Raw genomic sequence first — 16,883 nt, 5'->3', positions numbered from 1 at the left:
CCCACCCTTGGTCTGACCCCCCCCCCCACCCTAACCCCCACCCCGGGTCTGACCCCCCCCACCCTAACCCCCCCCCCCGGGTCTGCCCCCCCCCCACCCTAACCCCCCCCCCCCGGGTCTGACCCCCCCACCCTAACCCCCCCCCCGGGTCTGCCCCCCCCCCCCCCCCACCCTAACCCCCACCCTTGGTCTGCCCCCCCCCCCCCCACCCTAACCCCCACCCTTGGTCTGACCCCCCCACCCTAACCCCCCCCCCCCGGGTCTGCCCCCCCCACCCTAACCCCCCCCCCCGGGTCTGACCCCCCCCCCCCCCACCCTAACCCCCACCCTTGGTCTGCCCCCCCCCCCCCACCCTAACCCCCACCCCTTGGTCTGACCCCCCCACCCTAACCCCCCCCCCCGGGTCTGACCCCCCCACCCTAACCCCCCCCCCCCGGGTCTGCCCCCCCCCACCCTAACCCCCCCCCCCGGGTCTGACCCCCCCCACCCTAACCCCCCCCCCGGGTCTGACCCCCCCACCCTAACCCCCCCCCCCCCCGGGTCTGCCCCCCCCCCCCCCCCCCGGGTCTGCCCCCCCCCCCCCCGGGTCTGCCCCCCCCCCCCACCCTAACCCCCACCCTTGGTCTGCCCCCCCCCCCCACCCTAACCCCCACCCTTGGTCTGACCCCCCCACCCTAACCCCCCCCCCCGGGTCTGACCCCCCCACCCTAACCCCCCCCCCCGGGTCTGCCCCCCCCACCCTAACCCCCCCCCCCGGGTCTGACCCCCCCACCCTAACCCCCCCCCCCCCCCCCCGGGTCTGCCCCCCCCCCCCCCCCCCCCGGGTCTGCCCCCCCCCCCCCCCCCGGGTCTGCCCCCCCCCCCCCCCCCGGGTCTGCCCCCCCCCCCCCCCCCCCGGGTCTGCCCCCCCCCCCCCCCGGGTCTGCCCCCCCCCTCCCCCCCCCCCCGGGTCTGCCCCCCCCCTAACCCCCCCCCCCCCCGGGTCTGCCCCCCCCTAACCCCCCCCCCCCCGGGTCTGCCCCCCCCCTAACCCCCCCCCCCCCGGGTCTGCCCCCCCCTAACCCCCCCCCCCCCCCCCGGGTCTGCCCCCCCCTAACCCCCCCCCCCCCCCCCCCGGGTCTGCCCCCCCCTAACCCCCCCCCCCCCCCCCCGGGTCTGCCCCCCCCTAACCCCCCCCCCCCCCCCCGGGTCTGCCCCCCCCTAACCCCCCCCCCCCCCCCCCCGGGTCTGCCCCCCCCTAACCCCCCCCCCCCCCCGGGTCTGCCCCCCCCTAACCCCCCCCCCCCCCCCGGGTCCTGCCCCCCCCTAACCCCCCCCCCCCCGGGTCTGCCCCCCCCTAACCCCCCCCCCCCCCGGGTCTGACCCCCGCCCGGGTCTGACCCCCGCCCTAATCCCCCCCCGCCGGGTCTGACCCCCGCCGGGTCTGACCCCCGCCGGGTCTGACCCCCTCCCCCCCCCCCGGGTCTGACCCCCGCCCGGGTCTGACCCCCGCCCTAACCCCCCCCCCCCCGGGTCTGACCCCCGCCCTAACCCCCCCCCCCCCGGGTCTGACCCCCGCCGGGTCTGACCCCCTCCCCCCACCCCGGGTACACGTTCCCGGCCGCTTCACCTCTCCCCCCGCCCGCCCGCCGGCCGGCCGGCCGCCCGCCGCCCGCCGCCGCGCCGGCGTTGAGCGAGATTCCCACTCACATCCTGTCCGCCGCCGGCCCGCCGCCGTCAACCATCATCTCCGGCAGAAAGTCCAGTTGGAAAGAAGAAGTCATGTCCCCCTTTCCCTCTCCGTCCCTTCTCCGTCTCCGTCCTTCTCTCCTTCCCCCTCTCCCTCAGCACCAACTCGGCTGGCCGGCCGCGGGACTGTGATTGAGCAGCTGTGGCGGGCGGACAGACAGGGGCAGGTGCCGGAGCCTCCCTGGGGCAGTCTCGCCTTTGCACTTGTCACATTTCTCTCTCCAATCAATCTTCACAGAAAGCAGCAAAATAAAATCTTTTGGGGATTTTTTAAAAAGCTGTCACAGAAGCAACTGTCTCCACAGCTCCAGGTGCTGAAGTGGGAGGTGCAACTCTGATCAAAACTGCAGCCAGCATTTAAGAAGCTAAAAACACCCACAAATGCAGAAGCCTTTTTAAAAAATTATTATTCCGCGGCTGGCTGGCTGAGTGGGGGGATTAAACCTTTCAGTGAATGAATCCATGTGGCATGTTGTTTTTTTCTCTCTCTCTCCCAGGCAGCAGCTCCATTGCAGCACATCCATTAACACCTCAGAGCAAAGGGGACAACGGGGACCCTACAAGACGAGGAGACTTGCATTTACTTAGTGCCTAATCCCATTCTCTGCGACGGCCCGTTCACCCGTCACAAAAAAAGGCAGCGTGGTCTTCCTTTTACTCACACAGCCTCAAGGCGGTTTAAAAGGGCGTCGGGGGATCTTTTTACGAATTAAAGGTATTCTTGTCAATCGAGTTCTTATTGCTAGCACCAGGAAGGTGTTAGAAGCCCAGCTGGCTGAATGGCAAAGGTTAAAGTGGCAGCTTCATGTGAGGGAGGATCTCAGTTGCAGAGCACAACCAGGTTCCCTCCCTCCCTGTTTGGGAACTTCTGACCACCAGCTTTAGTGAATTGCAGCAATTTAGCATTTGTGGTGTGACTGGCCATGTTGGATTTGAGCAGCCCAGCCTGATCTCTCCCTCAATATGCAAACATCCAGGAGGAAAATGTGCCTGTTAGGGCAGAATTAGGTCTTCAAAGATTATAAAAGTGACAGATTATGTCCACCAGTCAGGAATGTGATGTAAATGTCACCGCAGTCCCAGAGGACCATAGGCTGCTCTCCCCTTTCCGTAGGATATGCAGGAAACCCTGCGCATTGATCACTGTTAATCTACCTAACCTGCACATCTTTGGGCACTAATCTAGGTGCACAGGTCACTGAAAGTGACAACACAGGTGGAGAAGGTAGTCAAGAAGGCATAAGGCATGCTTGCCTTCACTGGCCAGGGCACTGAGTATAAGAATTGGCAAGTCATGTTGCAGCTGTATAGAACCTCATGAGGCCACACTTGGAGTCTCGTGTTCAATTCTGGTCGCCACACTACCAGAAGGATGTGGAGGCTTTAGAGAGGGTGCAGAAGAGATTTACCAGGATGTTGCCTGGAATGGAGGGCATTAGCTATGAGGAGCGATTTAATAACCTCGGTTTGTTCTCACTGGAACGACGGAAGTTGAGGAGTGACCTGATAGAGGTCTACAAAATTATGAGGGGCATCGACAGAGTGGATAGTCAGAGGCTTTTTCCCAGGGTAGAGGGGTCAATTACTAGGGGGCATAGGTTTAAGGTGCGAGGGGCAAGGTTTAGAGGAGATGTACGAGGCAAGTTTTTTTTACAGACGGTAGTGGGTGCCTGGAACTCACTACCGGAGGAGTTGGTGGAAGCAGGGACGGTGACATTGAAGGGGCATCTTGACAAATACATGACTAGGATGGGAATAGAGGGATACGGACCCAGGAAGTGTAGAAGACTTTAGTTTAGACGGGCAGCATGGTCGGCACGGGCTTGGAGGGCCGAAGGGCCTGTTTCTGTGCTGTACTTTTCTTTGTTCTTTGTACTACCTAAGGGACAATTTAGCATAGCCAATCCACCTGATGTACACTTTTTTGGATTTTGGGAGGAAGCAGGACCCCCCCACAGGAATATATCAAGGAGATAATTGAAAAGAATTAAAGGGACAGTAAGAAAACATTGCTTCAACCAAGGATAGGTGGAATGTGGCATTCTCTCCCCCAATCCACAAGAATTCACGAATCGTTTGAAATGAGAGTTAAACAGTTGCTTGAATAAGAATATTTTTTTAAAAGGTCTGAGAGTCGGAGTAGGCAAGAGAAAAAAATGCTGGCGCAAATCTGATGGACAGAAAGGTCTGTGTCTGTTCCATAACATTATCCACATGTTTGAATACTGCAAATGATGGAATGTTCTAGAGCACCATTCATAAATACATTTTGTGCAAAGTGGATCTGGATAGTCACAGAATCTCATTTATGAACTGAGCTCCCTCTGCAGTATGACAAGCAGAACTCCACTGAAGATGCCAAAGGGATTGCACATAAATATCCCAGCAGACGGTAGCGTAGTGGCAACGTCACTGGATTAGCAATCCAGAGGCCCGGGCTAATGCTCCAGGAAACATGCCTTCAAATCCCACCATGGTAGCTCTTAAATCTGGAATTGAAAGCACTCTCAATTATGGTGGCCATGAAGCTATTATTGGTTGTCGTAAAGACCCATCTGGTTCACTAATGTCCTTCAGGGAAGGAAACCTGCCACCTGGCCCACACGCGACTCCAGCTTCACAATAATGTGGTCGACTCTTAATTGGTATAGGCAAGCCACTCAGTTCAAGGGCAATTAGGGCAATAAATGCTATCCAACTCAGTGACACCCACATCCAATGAGAGAATAAAAAAGGACAGCACCAGCTAGGGCAAGGAAACTCCGGAGAGTGGTTCCTGGAGTTCAGGGCTCCTGTCGCCTGACTTCACCCAGCAATGTTACTCATATTACATTTTGCCACTCACAGCATAGCGCAGCATAAAGACTGCACCATGTTAGGTAGAAGACAACGGTCTCAGATAGCTAAAAAGGCGAATAGATTTACATGTAGTTACCATGTCTCTCCAAAGAGCTTCAGTGCGCTTCACATTAAATGTCAGCGCTGGGTAGGGAAATGCAGCAGACATTTTGTGCACAGCAAGCCCCCAATAAAAGAAATGAGTGTTTAATCTGCAAGTGCTGATATAAACAAATTAAAACTCTGCCTCTCCAGTTCTGTTTTATTAAGGAGCTCCTGATAAATGTACCAGAACGTTCATTGGAGCCAATCATTAAAAACATTATTGAAAGCTATCGAAGCTGTGATTGAGAAGTTCAATCCAAGATGAGTGGAAAAGACATGGAGATTACTTTAAAAGAAAACCTTATTAAATTTATGTAAATTCCATTCTATGTTAATGTGGAATATGGAGAAACTACTGGAAATCTAATCTGTTTTTCTAATTCAGTTTATAATTGTAATTATTTCCACATTAAGGGGTTGATTCTATTAACGCTTACATTCCCATCGATATATTTATGACGTGGCAGTCTGCATGTATGTACATGTCTGTGTTCATATGCCTCAGTGCCAATGTTAACATATTATCCTGTGCAAATATATGTGTATGCCTGCCCATTTGTGTATGAATGTATGATAACAGCATTTGGGTGTGTGTCCATCCACACGTGTGTGTCTATGTATATGCGTGTGTGTGCACGTGTCCCTCTCACCATTCACCAAAGCCTTCTGTGCACTTTGTAAAATTCTTACAGACCAAAATCCCTGGAGGGAAAACTGGTTTCAAAGCAGCTTTTAATCATGGTATCAGGGGTAAAGCGGTATGTAAGTAGGTCACAGACTACAGGATACTGTTATAGTTAACATCTGCACCACACCACAAATTTAAATACTTTCCCCTTCACCATCATTTAAAGGCTGGAGCAAAAGGTCGGTTAAATAAACAGAAAGAAATTGCTGGAAATTTCAATTAAGAGTGGGCTGAATTGATACCGAGGCATATAGATGCTGCAATGCGCCATCACTGACTTACTTCTTTGATGACCTACCTGCGAGTAATTAAAATTGTGATGGTGAATACATGCACAAAACCTACACATACATATACTTTGCTTGTAATCAGAGAGCGGTACAACAGCGGAGCTGGCCACTCAGCCCACCACGTCTATGCTGGCCCCATTTCCCACAACCCTGTTCATTTTTCCCCTTTCAAGGCACGATCTTAGGATAGTGATCCAGGCTGAGAACGTTAGCTGTTATTTTGACCCTCCCAACCAAAGGACGTTAGAACTAACTATGGTTCCTCCAGTGCCACTCAGGCTCAGGTCAGCTAACTTAGTACGGGTGTAGAATTGAACCAAGACCTCTGCTTGAATTACAAATGGCAATTCCACCCTGTATTGGTTGAACCATCTATTTTTTTGGTTGGTTTCCCTGCGTCTCTTTTTTAAAACTTAGATGTTGCTGAATTTGTTGGTGGCTGTGCAGGATGGGGCAGCCTGATTTCCAGGCTTCTCCCAATGCCCCCACAGGAAGGCAGGCAGGAGCTAATCTGTAGGAATGTATGAGCAGGAGTAGGCCCTCGAGCCTGCTCCGCCATTTAATAAGATCACGGCTGATCTGATAGCAACCTCAAATCTGCATCCCATCGCCCCCCCGATAACCTATCGCTCCTTTGCTTACCAAGGGCAGCACAGTAGCACAGTGGTTAGCACAGTTGTTTCACAGCTCCAGGATCCCAGGTTCGATTCTCGGCCTGGATCACTGTCTGTGTGGAGTTTGCATGTTCCCCTTGTGCCTGCGTGGGTTTCCTCTGGGTGCTCTGGTTTCCTCCCACAGTCCAAAGCTGTGCCGGTTAGGTGGATTGGCCATGTTAAATTGCCCTTAGTGTCCCAAAAAGGTTAGGTGGGGTTATTGGGTTATGGGGACAGGAGGGAAGTGTGGGCTTGGGTAGGGTGCTCTAAGGGCTGGTGCAGACTCGATGGGACAAATGACCTCCTTCTGCACTGTAAATTCTGTGACAAAGAATGTATCCACTTCTGCCTTCAAAATTTTGAAAGACTCTGCTTCCCCACCTTTTCAGGAAGAGATTTCTAAAAACCCATGACCCCCCAAGTAAAAAAGTCACCACATCTCAATTTTAAATGAGCAACTGCTTATTTTTAAACAGTGACATGTAGTTCTAGATTCTCCGACAAGAGTAAACATCCTCACCACATCCACCCTGTCAATACCCTCAGAATTTGTGTGTCAATCAAGGCGTCTCTTACTCTTCTGAACTCCAGTGGATGCAAGTCTAGCCTGTCCAACCTTTCCTCATAAGACAACCCGTCCATTCTAGGCATTAGTCTGGCAAACCTGCTCTCAGCTGCTTCCAACGCATTTACATCCTTCCTTTACTAAAGAGACCAATAATGTACACAATACCACAGATGTTGTCACACCAATGCCCTGTGCAACTGAAACATAACCTCCCTACTTTTGTATTCAACTCCCCCTCGCAATAAATGATAACATTCTATTAGCGTTCATAGTTACTTGCTGTACCGGTTGACTAGCCTTTTGTGATTCATGCATTAGTGCACCCAAATCCCTCTGCATCTCAGAGTCCTGCAATCTCTCACCATTTGGATAATAAACTTCTTTTTTATTCTTACTGCCAAAATGGACAATTTCACATTTTTCCACATTATACTCTACTTTCAAGATCTTTGCCCACTCACTCAACCTATCTATGCCAATTTGTAGCCTCCTTCTGTCCTCTTCCCACCTTACTTTCCAACCTTTAATTGTGTCATCAGCAAATTTGGCAACCATCCCATCCAAGTCATAAATTGTAAATAGTTGAGGCTGCAGAACTAATCCCTATGACACGCCACTCATTACTTTTGGCCAATCTGAAAAAAAACCATTCATGTCTAATGTCTGCTTTCCATTAGCCAGCCAATCTTCTATCCCATACAATGAGCTTTTATTTTCCGCAATATCCTTTGATTTGGCACTTTGTCAAATGCCCTCTGGAAATCGAAGTACAGTACATCCACCAGTTCCTCTTTATCCACAGCACATATTCCTTCCTCAAAGCCCTCCAATAAATTGGTTAAAATGTTATTTCCCTTTCACAAAACTATCTTGACTCTGCCTGATTACTGTGAATTTTTCTAAATGCCCTGCCATAACATCTTCCACCATTTTCCCTTTGACAGATGTTAAGCTAACTGGCCTGTCTGACTCCCTCCCTCTGTGAATAATGGGACGGGATTCTCCAACCCCCCGCCGGGCCGGAGAATCGAATCCCGCCCCCGCCGGCTGCCGAATTCTCCGGTGCCGGGGATTTGGCAGGGGCGGGAATCGCGCCGTGTCGGTCGGCGGTCGCTGTCAGCCCCCCCCCCCCCCGGGCGATTCTACGGCCCGCAGGCGGGCCTGTGCCGTGGGGGCACTCTATTCCTCCTCGTCGGCTGGTGTGGTCCTCCGCCATGGCTGATGTGGAGATGACCCCCTCCTGCGCATGCACTGGGATGACGCCAGCACACTCTGGCGCTCCCGCGCATGCACCAACTTGCGCCAGCCGGCAGCGACCTTTCGCCGCCGGTTGGCGCGGCACCAAGCCCCTTCCCTGCCGGCTGGTGCGGCGCAAACCACTCCCGCGCCAGCCTAGCCCCTGAAGGTGCGGAGGATTACGCACCTTTGGGGCGGCCTGATGCCGGAGTGGTTCACGCCAATCCTCGGCGCCGGGACCGTCCGCCCCGCCAGGTAGGGGAGAATCCCGCCCATGGTGTTACATTTGCTATCTTCCAATCTAATGGGATCTTTACCAAATCTCAGGAATTTGGGTCATTTAAAACCAACACATCAATGATCTCATTCGCCACTCCGTTTAATACCCTTGTATCGAGTCCCGGGCACTGGTCAACCCGCAGCTCCATAGTACAGGGTGTTCTCTAGTTTTCCCTCTTCCTGAATGGAGAGGATACAGTCTCCACCTTCCCACATCAGATCAGGAACTCAACAGAGTTTGTACCCACACCTCCAGCTTTGACAATCTGGAGCCAGCCCCTGAATATGGATGCATTTCAGGGGCAGCGAGATAAGTGCACGAGGGAAAAATAAATAGAAGAGTAAACTAATAAGGGGAGGGTGAGATGAAGTAGTTTGGAAGGAGGCACATGCAAGCTAGAAACACCAGCAAGGACCAGTTGGTCCGTATGTCCTGTTTCGATTCTGTAAATTCCATGCAAGCCAACACGGCATCAAGCTGCCCCTTTAATGGAATTTGCTTATCTGGAGGGGATTTTGCCCATTGTCGTTCGTCATCCAGTTGGAAAGATTGAATGGTGCAGGTTCCAGATGTCCCCACAGCCACTAACTATAACCCTATCCATTGCTCCCCCAGTCCAGGCTCACGGGAGGAATCAACCATATTGGGAAAGATAAGTCAAAATTGCTGCCCCTTCCATTTGCACTGGGCCTTGCTTATACTTTGCCAATCAAGCAAAAATCTAACAAGGTAAAGAACTGAAATATGGAGAGGGCGACATAACAAGATGGCCCTGGGTCGTCTGCTAAGTGGTGTGGGTGGGGGCAGAGCGGGAATTAATGGTCCAGCACCTGTCCTTCTGCAGCTTCTTAGGAAAACAAGCACTAAGACTGAACTCTCCAACATTTGTTCTGATTCTTAACAACGGTTTGATTCATCGGGTGGTTTGAATTACTCCCGGTGGAACAAGGTAAAATCTGACCGTTTGTCCTCCATGACTCTACATGATTTGTTTCAACAACGCTCAGATATCTCAGGGGGCTCTTATAGAATTTTCTCAACTGAATTTCTTTGTTTTTTATTTGCTGAACAATAACAATACGTATTGCCACATTGTTACCCTTTTCACACACAGTAATACCCATCGACTTGATTCCTCAAAGAGATAGGCTCATCGGTGCTCTTCTCCCACCTCCTTTCCTGAATGTTGGGGGTTCCTATTGTCGGTGAAAATCCCCAAATGGTCAGCCGCCCTCTAGAATCTCCTTTCGCATGCATGATCGGAGAGGTTCTGGTGTAACCCGCCCAGAGATCGATTGTCCCGTTCTGCAACGTCTATAATAATCTTTACAATCGTCACAAGTAGGCTTACATTGACACTGCAATGAAGTTACTGTGAGAATCCCCTCGTCACCACATTCTGGCTCCTGTTCGCGTACACGGAGGGAGAATTCAGAATGCCCAATTCACCTAACAAGAGCATCTTTTGGGACGTGTGAAAGGAAACCGGAGCACCCGGAGGAAACCCACGCGGACACGGGGAGAACGTGCAGACTCCGCACAGACAGTGACCCAAGCTGGGAATCAAACCTGGGACCCTGGTGCTGTGAAGCAACTGTGCTAACCACTGTGCTACCGTGCCGCCCATGTTGGGGGTAAAGAGGGGGCGGGGGGGGGGGGGGGGGGGGAATGTCACACCATGTGGTCTAGAGTGATTGTCTTGGTTGATTTTCCCGTTCATTGTAATTTGTGGGAGCCCACATCCATTGTGGCTTCACGGCAACGGAGATAAACCAAATCAGCACAGGCCAGAAATCCTAAGCCGGAAACATCCGGGCCTGCAGAGCCCACCACCACAGCACGTGGCGATTTATCCAATGAACCGTAACAGAAAAGGCTTTTTTTTTGTCGGCAGAAAATAACAGCCAACAAGTTGCATCTGGCAGCACTAAACTAAAGGGAAGTCAACTCTTATCAATGCGACACAAGTTCGTGTTGTTGTACAGACAGGATGAAGAGGCCTAGAAGAAGGGCCTCGCAGCCTTAGATGGGCAGTTGGTGCAGAGCCCTAAATCTAACTAAGAATATGGGAAACACATTTCAAGAGAAAGGAAAACGGTGACCAATTTGAAAATGAACGGAATCCAGAATAAAACCGCACTGATCCTTAAAACCACTAAAGAACAAGTTCCTGCACCTACAACGCACAAGCAGCCATTTCGCAGCTTCCTCACTGACACAGCAGCAAAATGTAAGAGACACTTACCAACAAATCCCGTTGTGACTTTAGACTGGCCGTCTGCTCTTTGTCAGAAATTAGCAATTGGGCCGAATTCCTTGGCCACCAGCAGGTTAGGAATAGGCGAGAGTTTGTGCTAGGCCTCGGCTGAGGGGGTTGGGTGTGTTCGCAGACTTCAGAAACTGAGGAGAAGTCTGTATCTCAGCCACACAGCTGCAGAGTCGTACGACTGACGTCATCAACTCACCGGCACTTGCGATGGAGAAGTTACACTTCCTGTTCATGCCAGGAGAAAGTGAAAACCAACCCCTTGCATGTAAAATTAAGCTGGTGAGCGCCAAAATCAGTCGCCAATGTGTTTTCAGCATCGCCTTATTAAACACAAAGAAAATTAAACTTGCTGCAAAGACCCTCTTCCAATTTCCCATTTCAAGGAATGGAAAGCAGTGTCCTGTGCCGTCATCAGCGAACGCCAGTAAAATGTCCACCTTCCTCTGATCATCCTTCCCAGAGCCACAGAATCCCACTTACCAGCTTCTCTGGACCAGTTACCTTCCAGTCATACTCAGACGAAATCCTAAAAAAAAGTATGCATTGCAAATATTTAATTTTAGGGTGGTACAGTGGCTAGCACTGCTGCCTCATGGCGCCGAGGACCCGGATTTGACCCTGGCCACGGGTCACTGTCCGTGTGGAGTTTGGACATTCTCCCTGTGTCTGCGTGGGTCTCTCCCCCACAACCCAAAAATGTGCAGGGTAGATGGATTGGCCACACTAAATTGCCGCTTAATTGGGGAAAAAAAAAAATATATTTATTTTTATGATACCGCGTGTTTTAGGAATATAACCTCCAGTTGAAGTGCAAGATAAAAGAAAAAATGTGGGTTTGAGAAACTGGTAAGACACCCGCCAAGGTAATTACAATTAACAGAACGGTTCATATTTACTTATATAGGGCCAGAATTAAAGGTGCGAACACAGCTTCCCAATTATTTTTTTTCCAATCAAGGGGCAATTTAGCGTGTTCAATCCACCTACCCTGCACAGCTTTGGATTGTGGGGGTGAAACCCACGCAGACACGGGGAGAATGTGCAAACCCCACACGGACAGTGACCCAGAGCCAGGAACGAACCTGGGACCTCAGCGCCCTAGTCCCAGTGCTAACCACTGTGCCAGTTGCTGCCGTAACAACAGGTTCTCTTTGCTTCGTAATGGAGCCAGTGAATCTGGTGAGATTACAGTAGTTCACATTTGAGAAATTAATGATTTGCCTGGGTCCCAGGGCCAAAAGGATGTATTGAAGGTAAAGTTCATTGGTTTCAAACTCTCCCTGGTCCATCTCAGGTGTGCCACATTGCTATGGGGATAGATTGAAGAGAGATTTTTTTTTGTTTTTATCTGCGCGAGTTCTGGAATGTGTCGGATTGACCCCGAGTGAAGTGAATTAACCCTCAATACCCTGTAAAGTATCATGGAATGTTTGGTTGGAAATACAAGGAGAAAAGAAAGTATTTTGGGGTTTTAACTGTTGGGAGTAATGGTTTATTTTTGCTTAAAACCTGAAACCTTGTGCTTTATTTATTTCAGTGAATAACTGGGAGTTCAAATTTCTTTTTAAAAGTTACTGGTCTCTACCGAGATCGTAACGCATGCTAATTTCTGAGCAACACTTAGTTTGTTTATCCTTCCATCTTCTGCCTTTATTAGATTTCATTTCCTTGCAGCTGATTCTTTCTTGGCCTGCTGCGGCTTTTCTTCACTCTACATGACTAGCTCTTTATCCAAGCTAAATGCATGCTTTATTCCTTTGATTTGTTCCCTCTTGTTAAACTGCGAACAACGAGTTATTTGGGAGTGTGAAAGAAACCAACAATTTTGCCTGGTCAGGAAAAAGACAAGTTTCAAAAAATGGTGAATGACTCTTTAAAGGAATCATGGCCGGGAGCTCTTCGAGGCCTTTTAAACTCAACAGCTTTGTTGGGAAGCTTCATTTCCCAGCTTTCGGGCAACATTCCCACTTCACGACACCGTGCCCTGATTCGCCATGGCAGCTGGGCATTTGGAGGGGCCGAGGTTGACGGATTTGACTTAATTGGCACACGCGAGATGGGCCGTGCCTTTGCGAAGAGACGCCAGCTGAAAACCATCACTCTCCCAGTTCGCGATCCAAGAATTCTTTCCCAGCTCCCAGATTTACAGGCCTCGCCTGCATTATGACCCAAACTAAGGTGGGAATGATTTATATCCCCCGTGAAATAGTGCTGACAACTTGGCATGCACACCCACAGCATCTGCTATCTACAAAAGAATGCCAACCCACTGTGGAGGAAGAGTGCCAGCATCAAATCGGGTCATTCAGTTCCAAATCTTCTAAATTTGCGCAAAACCTCAGCCCTGACAATGGACCTTTAATTAACAGCACGGATCTGAGGACCCACCGCTGGGCCAACTCCATCGCCTTGGTACAAAACCATTTGCCCAGCATTTATTCCCCACCTCTAATTAGTGTGAATTGGGCTAAGGACGGTACATTTATTTGGTTACCAAATTCCCAAGAGCCTCTGGAGAAATTTGGATTCCGTCCCAGTGTGCAGATGATTTGGAACCAAACTGCTTCCAAAAACCAGAAAAGGGTTGTGTGGCTCGCATGTACAGCCCCCAGTTGAAACCATCATGCTGTAGTTTGATTCATTGAGACAAAGGCTGATAAAGATTGAAGTTGGACCTGAGGTGTTCCCATTATTTGGCAAAAAATTGTAAAACAGGGAACTCAACTCAAATCCTTGTGATTTTACTCTTGAGGTCATTCCGCTGATTTCAAAGTTCACTTGAATGTGGAACGTTGGGTTTCCCTCCCGTGGTAGATCTACACGCGCCTTTATTTCACTATCATTTGTCACATGTAAACAGGGAAGCCACAGGACATGGTGAACATACTAAACACAGAACCCTACAGCCCAGGAGGCCATTCGGCCCACCGGCTCTCAGAATGAGCAACTCACTTCGTACTGTTAAGTGACACTTAATCCCGAAACACTTCTTCAGTGTTTCCCTCCCTAACACCTCCTCTAACCAAAAAAAAAACAACTGCTGTAAAGATTAAGAGGAAGGCTCGAGGGCAGGTAGAAGTCGAAAGAAGTTGAACCGTGACGTCACAGCCTGCAGGTAAGGGACTGGCTGGTGACTGGTAAGTAGTTTTTCTTCTATTTTCCCTCAGGTATTATCATGCGGGGCGCAGAGGTTGCTGAGTGAGTGCTGGCTGAGAAGGGGAGTGAATAACAGGTAAGCTCTTTCTTTTTTTATCTAGAGGGGATGGCAGGGAAGGCAGTGCAATGTTCCTCCTGCAGAATGTTTGAGGTGAGGGACGCCATCAGTGTCCCTGCTGATTTAATCTGTGGGAAGTGCACCCATCTCCAGCTCCTCAGAAACCACGTTAGGGAACTGGAGCTGGATGAACTTCGGATCATTCGGGAGGTAGAGGTGGTCATAGATAGAAGCTTCAGAGATGTAGTTACTCCGAAGAATAAAGATAGACGGGTGACGGTGAGAGGGGCTGGGAGGAAGCAGTCAGTACAGGGATCCCCTGTGGTCGTTCCCCTTAGTAACAAGTATACCGCTTTGGATACTGTTGGGGGGGGGGGGGGGGGGGGAAACTTACCGGGGTAAGCCATGGGGTACAGGTCTCTGGCACAGAGTCTGTCCCTGTTGCTCAGAAGGGAAGGAGGGAGAAGAGTAGAGCATTAGTCATTGGAGACTCCATAGTTAGGGGGATTGATAGGAGATTCTGTGGGAACGAGAGAGACTCACGGTTGGTGTGTTGCCTCCCAGGTGCCAGGGTGCGTGATGTCTCGGATCGTGTTTTCGGGATCCTTAAGGGGGAGGGGGAGCAGCCCCAAGTCGTGGTCCACATAGGTACCAACGACATAGGTGGGAAAAGGGATAGGGATGTAAGGCAGGAATTCAGGGAGCTAGGGTGGAAACTTAGATCTAGGACAGAGTTCTTAATCTCTGGGTTGTTACCTGTGCCACGTGATAGCGAGACGAGGAATGGGAAAAGAGAGGAATTGAACACGTGGCTACAGGGATGGTGCAGGAGGGAGGGTTTCAGATTTCTGGATAATTGGGGCTCATTCTGGGGTCGGTGGGACCTCTACAAACGGGATGGTCTACACCTGGACCAGAGGGGTACCAATATCCTGGGGGGGGGAAATTTGCTAATACTCTTCGAGAGGGTTTAAACTAGTTCAACAGGGGCTTGGGAACCTGAATTGCAGCTCCAGTATACAGGAGGTTGAGAGTAGTGAGGTCATGAGTAAGGTTTCAAAGTTGTAGGAGTGTACCGGCAGGCAGGAAGGTGGTTTAAAGTGTGTCTTCTTCAATGCCAGGAGCATCCGGAATAAGATGGGTGAACTTGCGGCATGGGTTGGTACCTGGGACTTTGATGTGGTGGCCATTTCGGAGACATGGATAGAGCAGGGACAGCAATGGTTGTTGCAGGTGCTGGGGTTTAGATATTTCAGTAAGCTCAGGGAAGGTGGTAAAAGAGGGGGAGGGGTGGCATTGTTAGTCAAGGACAGTATTACGGTGGCAGAAAGGACGTTTGATGAGGACTCGTCTACTGAGGTAGTATGGGCTGAGGTTAGAAACAGGAAAGGAGAGGTCACCCCGTTAGGGGTTTTCTATAGGCCTCCAAAAAGTTCCAGAGATGTAGAGGAAAGGATTGCAAAGATGATTCTGGATAGGAGCGAAAGCAACAGGGTAGTTGTTATGGGGGACTTTAACTTTCCAAATATTGACTGGAAACACTATAGTTCGAGTACTTTAGATGGGTCTGTTTTTGTCCAATGTGCGCAGGAGGGTTTCCTGACACAGTATGTAGATAGGCCAACGAGAGGCGAGGCCATATTGGATTTGGTACTGGGAAATGAACCAGGACAGGTGTTAGATTTAGAGGTAGGTGAGCACTTTGGTGATAGTGACCACAATTCCATTAAGTTTACTTTTGTGATGGAAAGGGATATGTATATACCGCAGGGCAAGAATTACATCTGGGGGAAAGGCAATGATGATGCGATGAGGCAAGACTTAGGATGCATCGGATGGCGAGGCAAACTGCAGGGGATGGGCACAATGGAAATGTGGAGCTTGTTCAAGGAACAGCTACTGCGTGTCCTTGATAAGTATGTACTTGTCAGGCAGGGAGGAAGTGGTCGAGCAAGGGAACCGTGGTTTACTAAAGCAGTCAAAACACTTGTCAGGAGGAAGAAGGAGGCTTATGTAAAGATGAGACATGAAGGTTCAGTTAGGGCATTCGAGAGTTACAAGTTAGCTAGGAAGGGCCTAATAAGAGAACTACGAAGAGCCAGGAGGGGACATGAGAAGTCTTTGGCAGGTAGGATCAAGGATAACCCTAAAGCTTTCTATAGCAATGTCAGGAATAAACGAATGACTGGGGTAAGAGTAGGGTCAGTCAAGGACAGTAGTGGGAAGTTGTGCTTGGAGTCCGAGGAAATAGGAGAGGTGCTAAATGAATATTTTTCGTCAGTATTCACACAGGAAAGAGACAATGTTGTCGAGGAGAATACTGAGATTCAGGCTACGAGACTAGAAGGGCTTGAGGTTCATAAGGAGGAGGTGTTAGCAGTTCTGGAAAGTGTGAAAATAGATAAATCCCCTGGGCCGGATGGGATTTATCCTAGGATTCGCTGGGAAGCTAGGGAGGAGATTGCTGAGCCTTTAGCTTTGATCTTTAAGTCATCTTTGTCTACAGGAATAGTGCCAGAAGACTGGAGGATAGCAAATGTTGTCCCCTTGTTCAAGAAGGGGAGTAGAGACAACCCCGGTAAGTATAGACCAGTAAGCCTTACTTCTGTTGTGGGCAAAACCTTGGAAAGGTTTATAAGAGATAGGATGTATAATCATCTGGAAAGGAATAATTTGATTAGAGATAATCAACACGGTTTTGTGAAGGGTAGGTCATGCCTCACAAACCTTATTGAGTTCTTTGAGAAGGTGACCAAACAGGTGGATGAGGGTAAAGCAGTTGATGTGGTGTATATGGATTTCAGTAAAGCGTTTGATAAGGTTCCCCACGGTAGGCGACTGCAGAAAATACGGAGGCATGGGATTCAGGGTGATTTAGCAGTTTGGATCAGAACTTGGCTAGCTGGAAGAAGACAAAGGGTGGTGGTTGATGGGAAATGTTCAGACTGGAGTCCAGTTACTAGTGGTGTACCACAAGGATCTGTTTTGGGGCCACTGCTGTTTGTCATTTTTAT

The 16,883-nt window shown here is 50.5% G+C and overlaps 1 protein-coding gene across 21 annotated transcripts in view; it reads right to left on the bottom strand.

Moving 5' to 3' along the window:
- Nucleotides 1-16,883, bottom strand: part of celf2 (cugbp, Elav-like family member 2) — a 1,037,523-nt gene that overhangs the window by 366,886 nt on the left and 653,754 nt on the right. The window contains exon 1 of one of the 21 annotated variants that reach the window (XM_072471061.1): nt 10,632-10,783. The exons of 19 other annotated variants lie outside the window; for them this stretch is intronic. Coding sequence is in view for 1 of the 2 variants with exons in the window: in XM_072471047.1 (XP_072327148.1) it covers nt 1,690-1,763 (74 nt within the window). In the remaining variant the exon portion in view is untranslated. Of the gene's footprint in view, nt 1-1,689; nt 2,007-10,631; nt 10,784-16,883 lie in introns of those variants that run through there. One more of the 21 variants, XM_072471047.1, reaches the window with a different exon arrangement.

The sequence above is a fragment of the Scyliorhinus torazame genome, chromosome 13 (assembly GCF_047496885.1).
Source record: "Scyliorhinus torazame isolate Kashiwa2021f chromosome 13, sScyTor2.1, whole genome shotgun sequence".
NCBI lineage: Eukaryota > Metazoa > Chordata > Chondrichthyes > Carcharhiniformes > Scyliorhinidae > Scyliorhinus > Scyliorhinus torazame.
The sequence above is the reverse complement of the archived record's forward strand: the minus strand, read 5'-3'. Positions and strand labels throughout refer to the sequence as shown.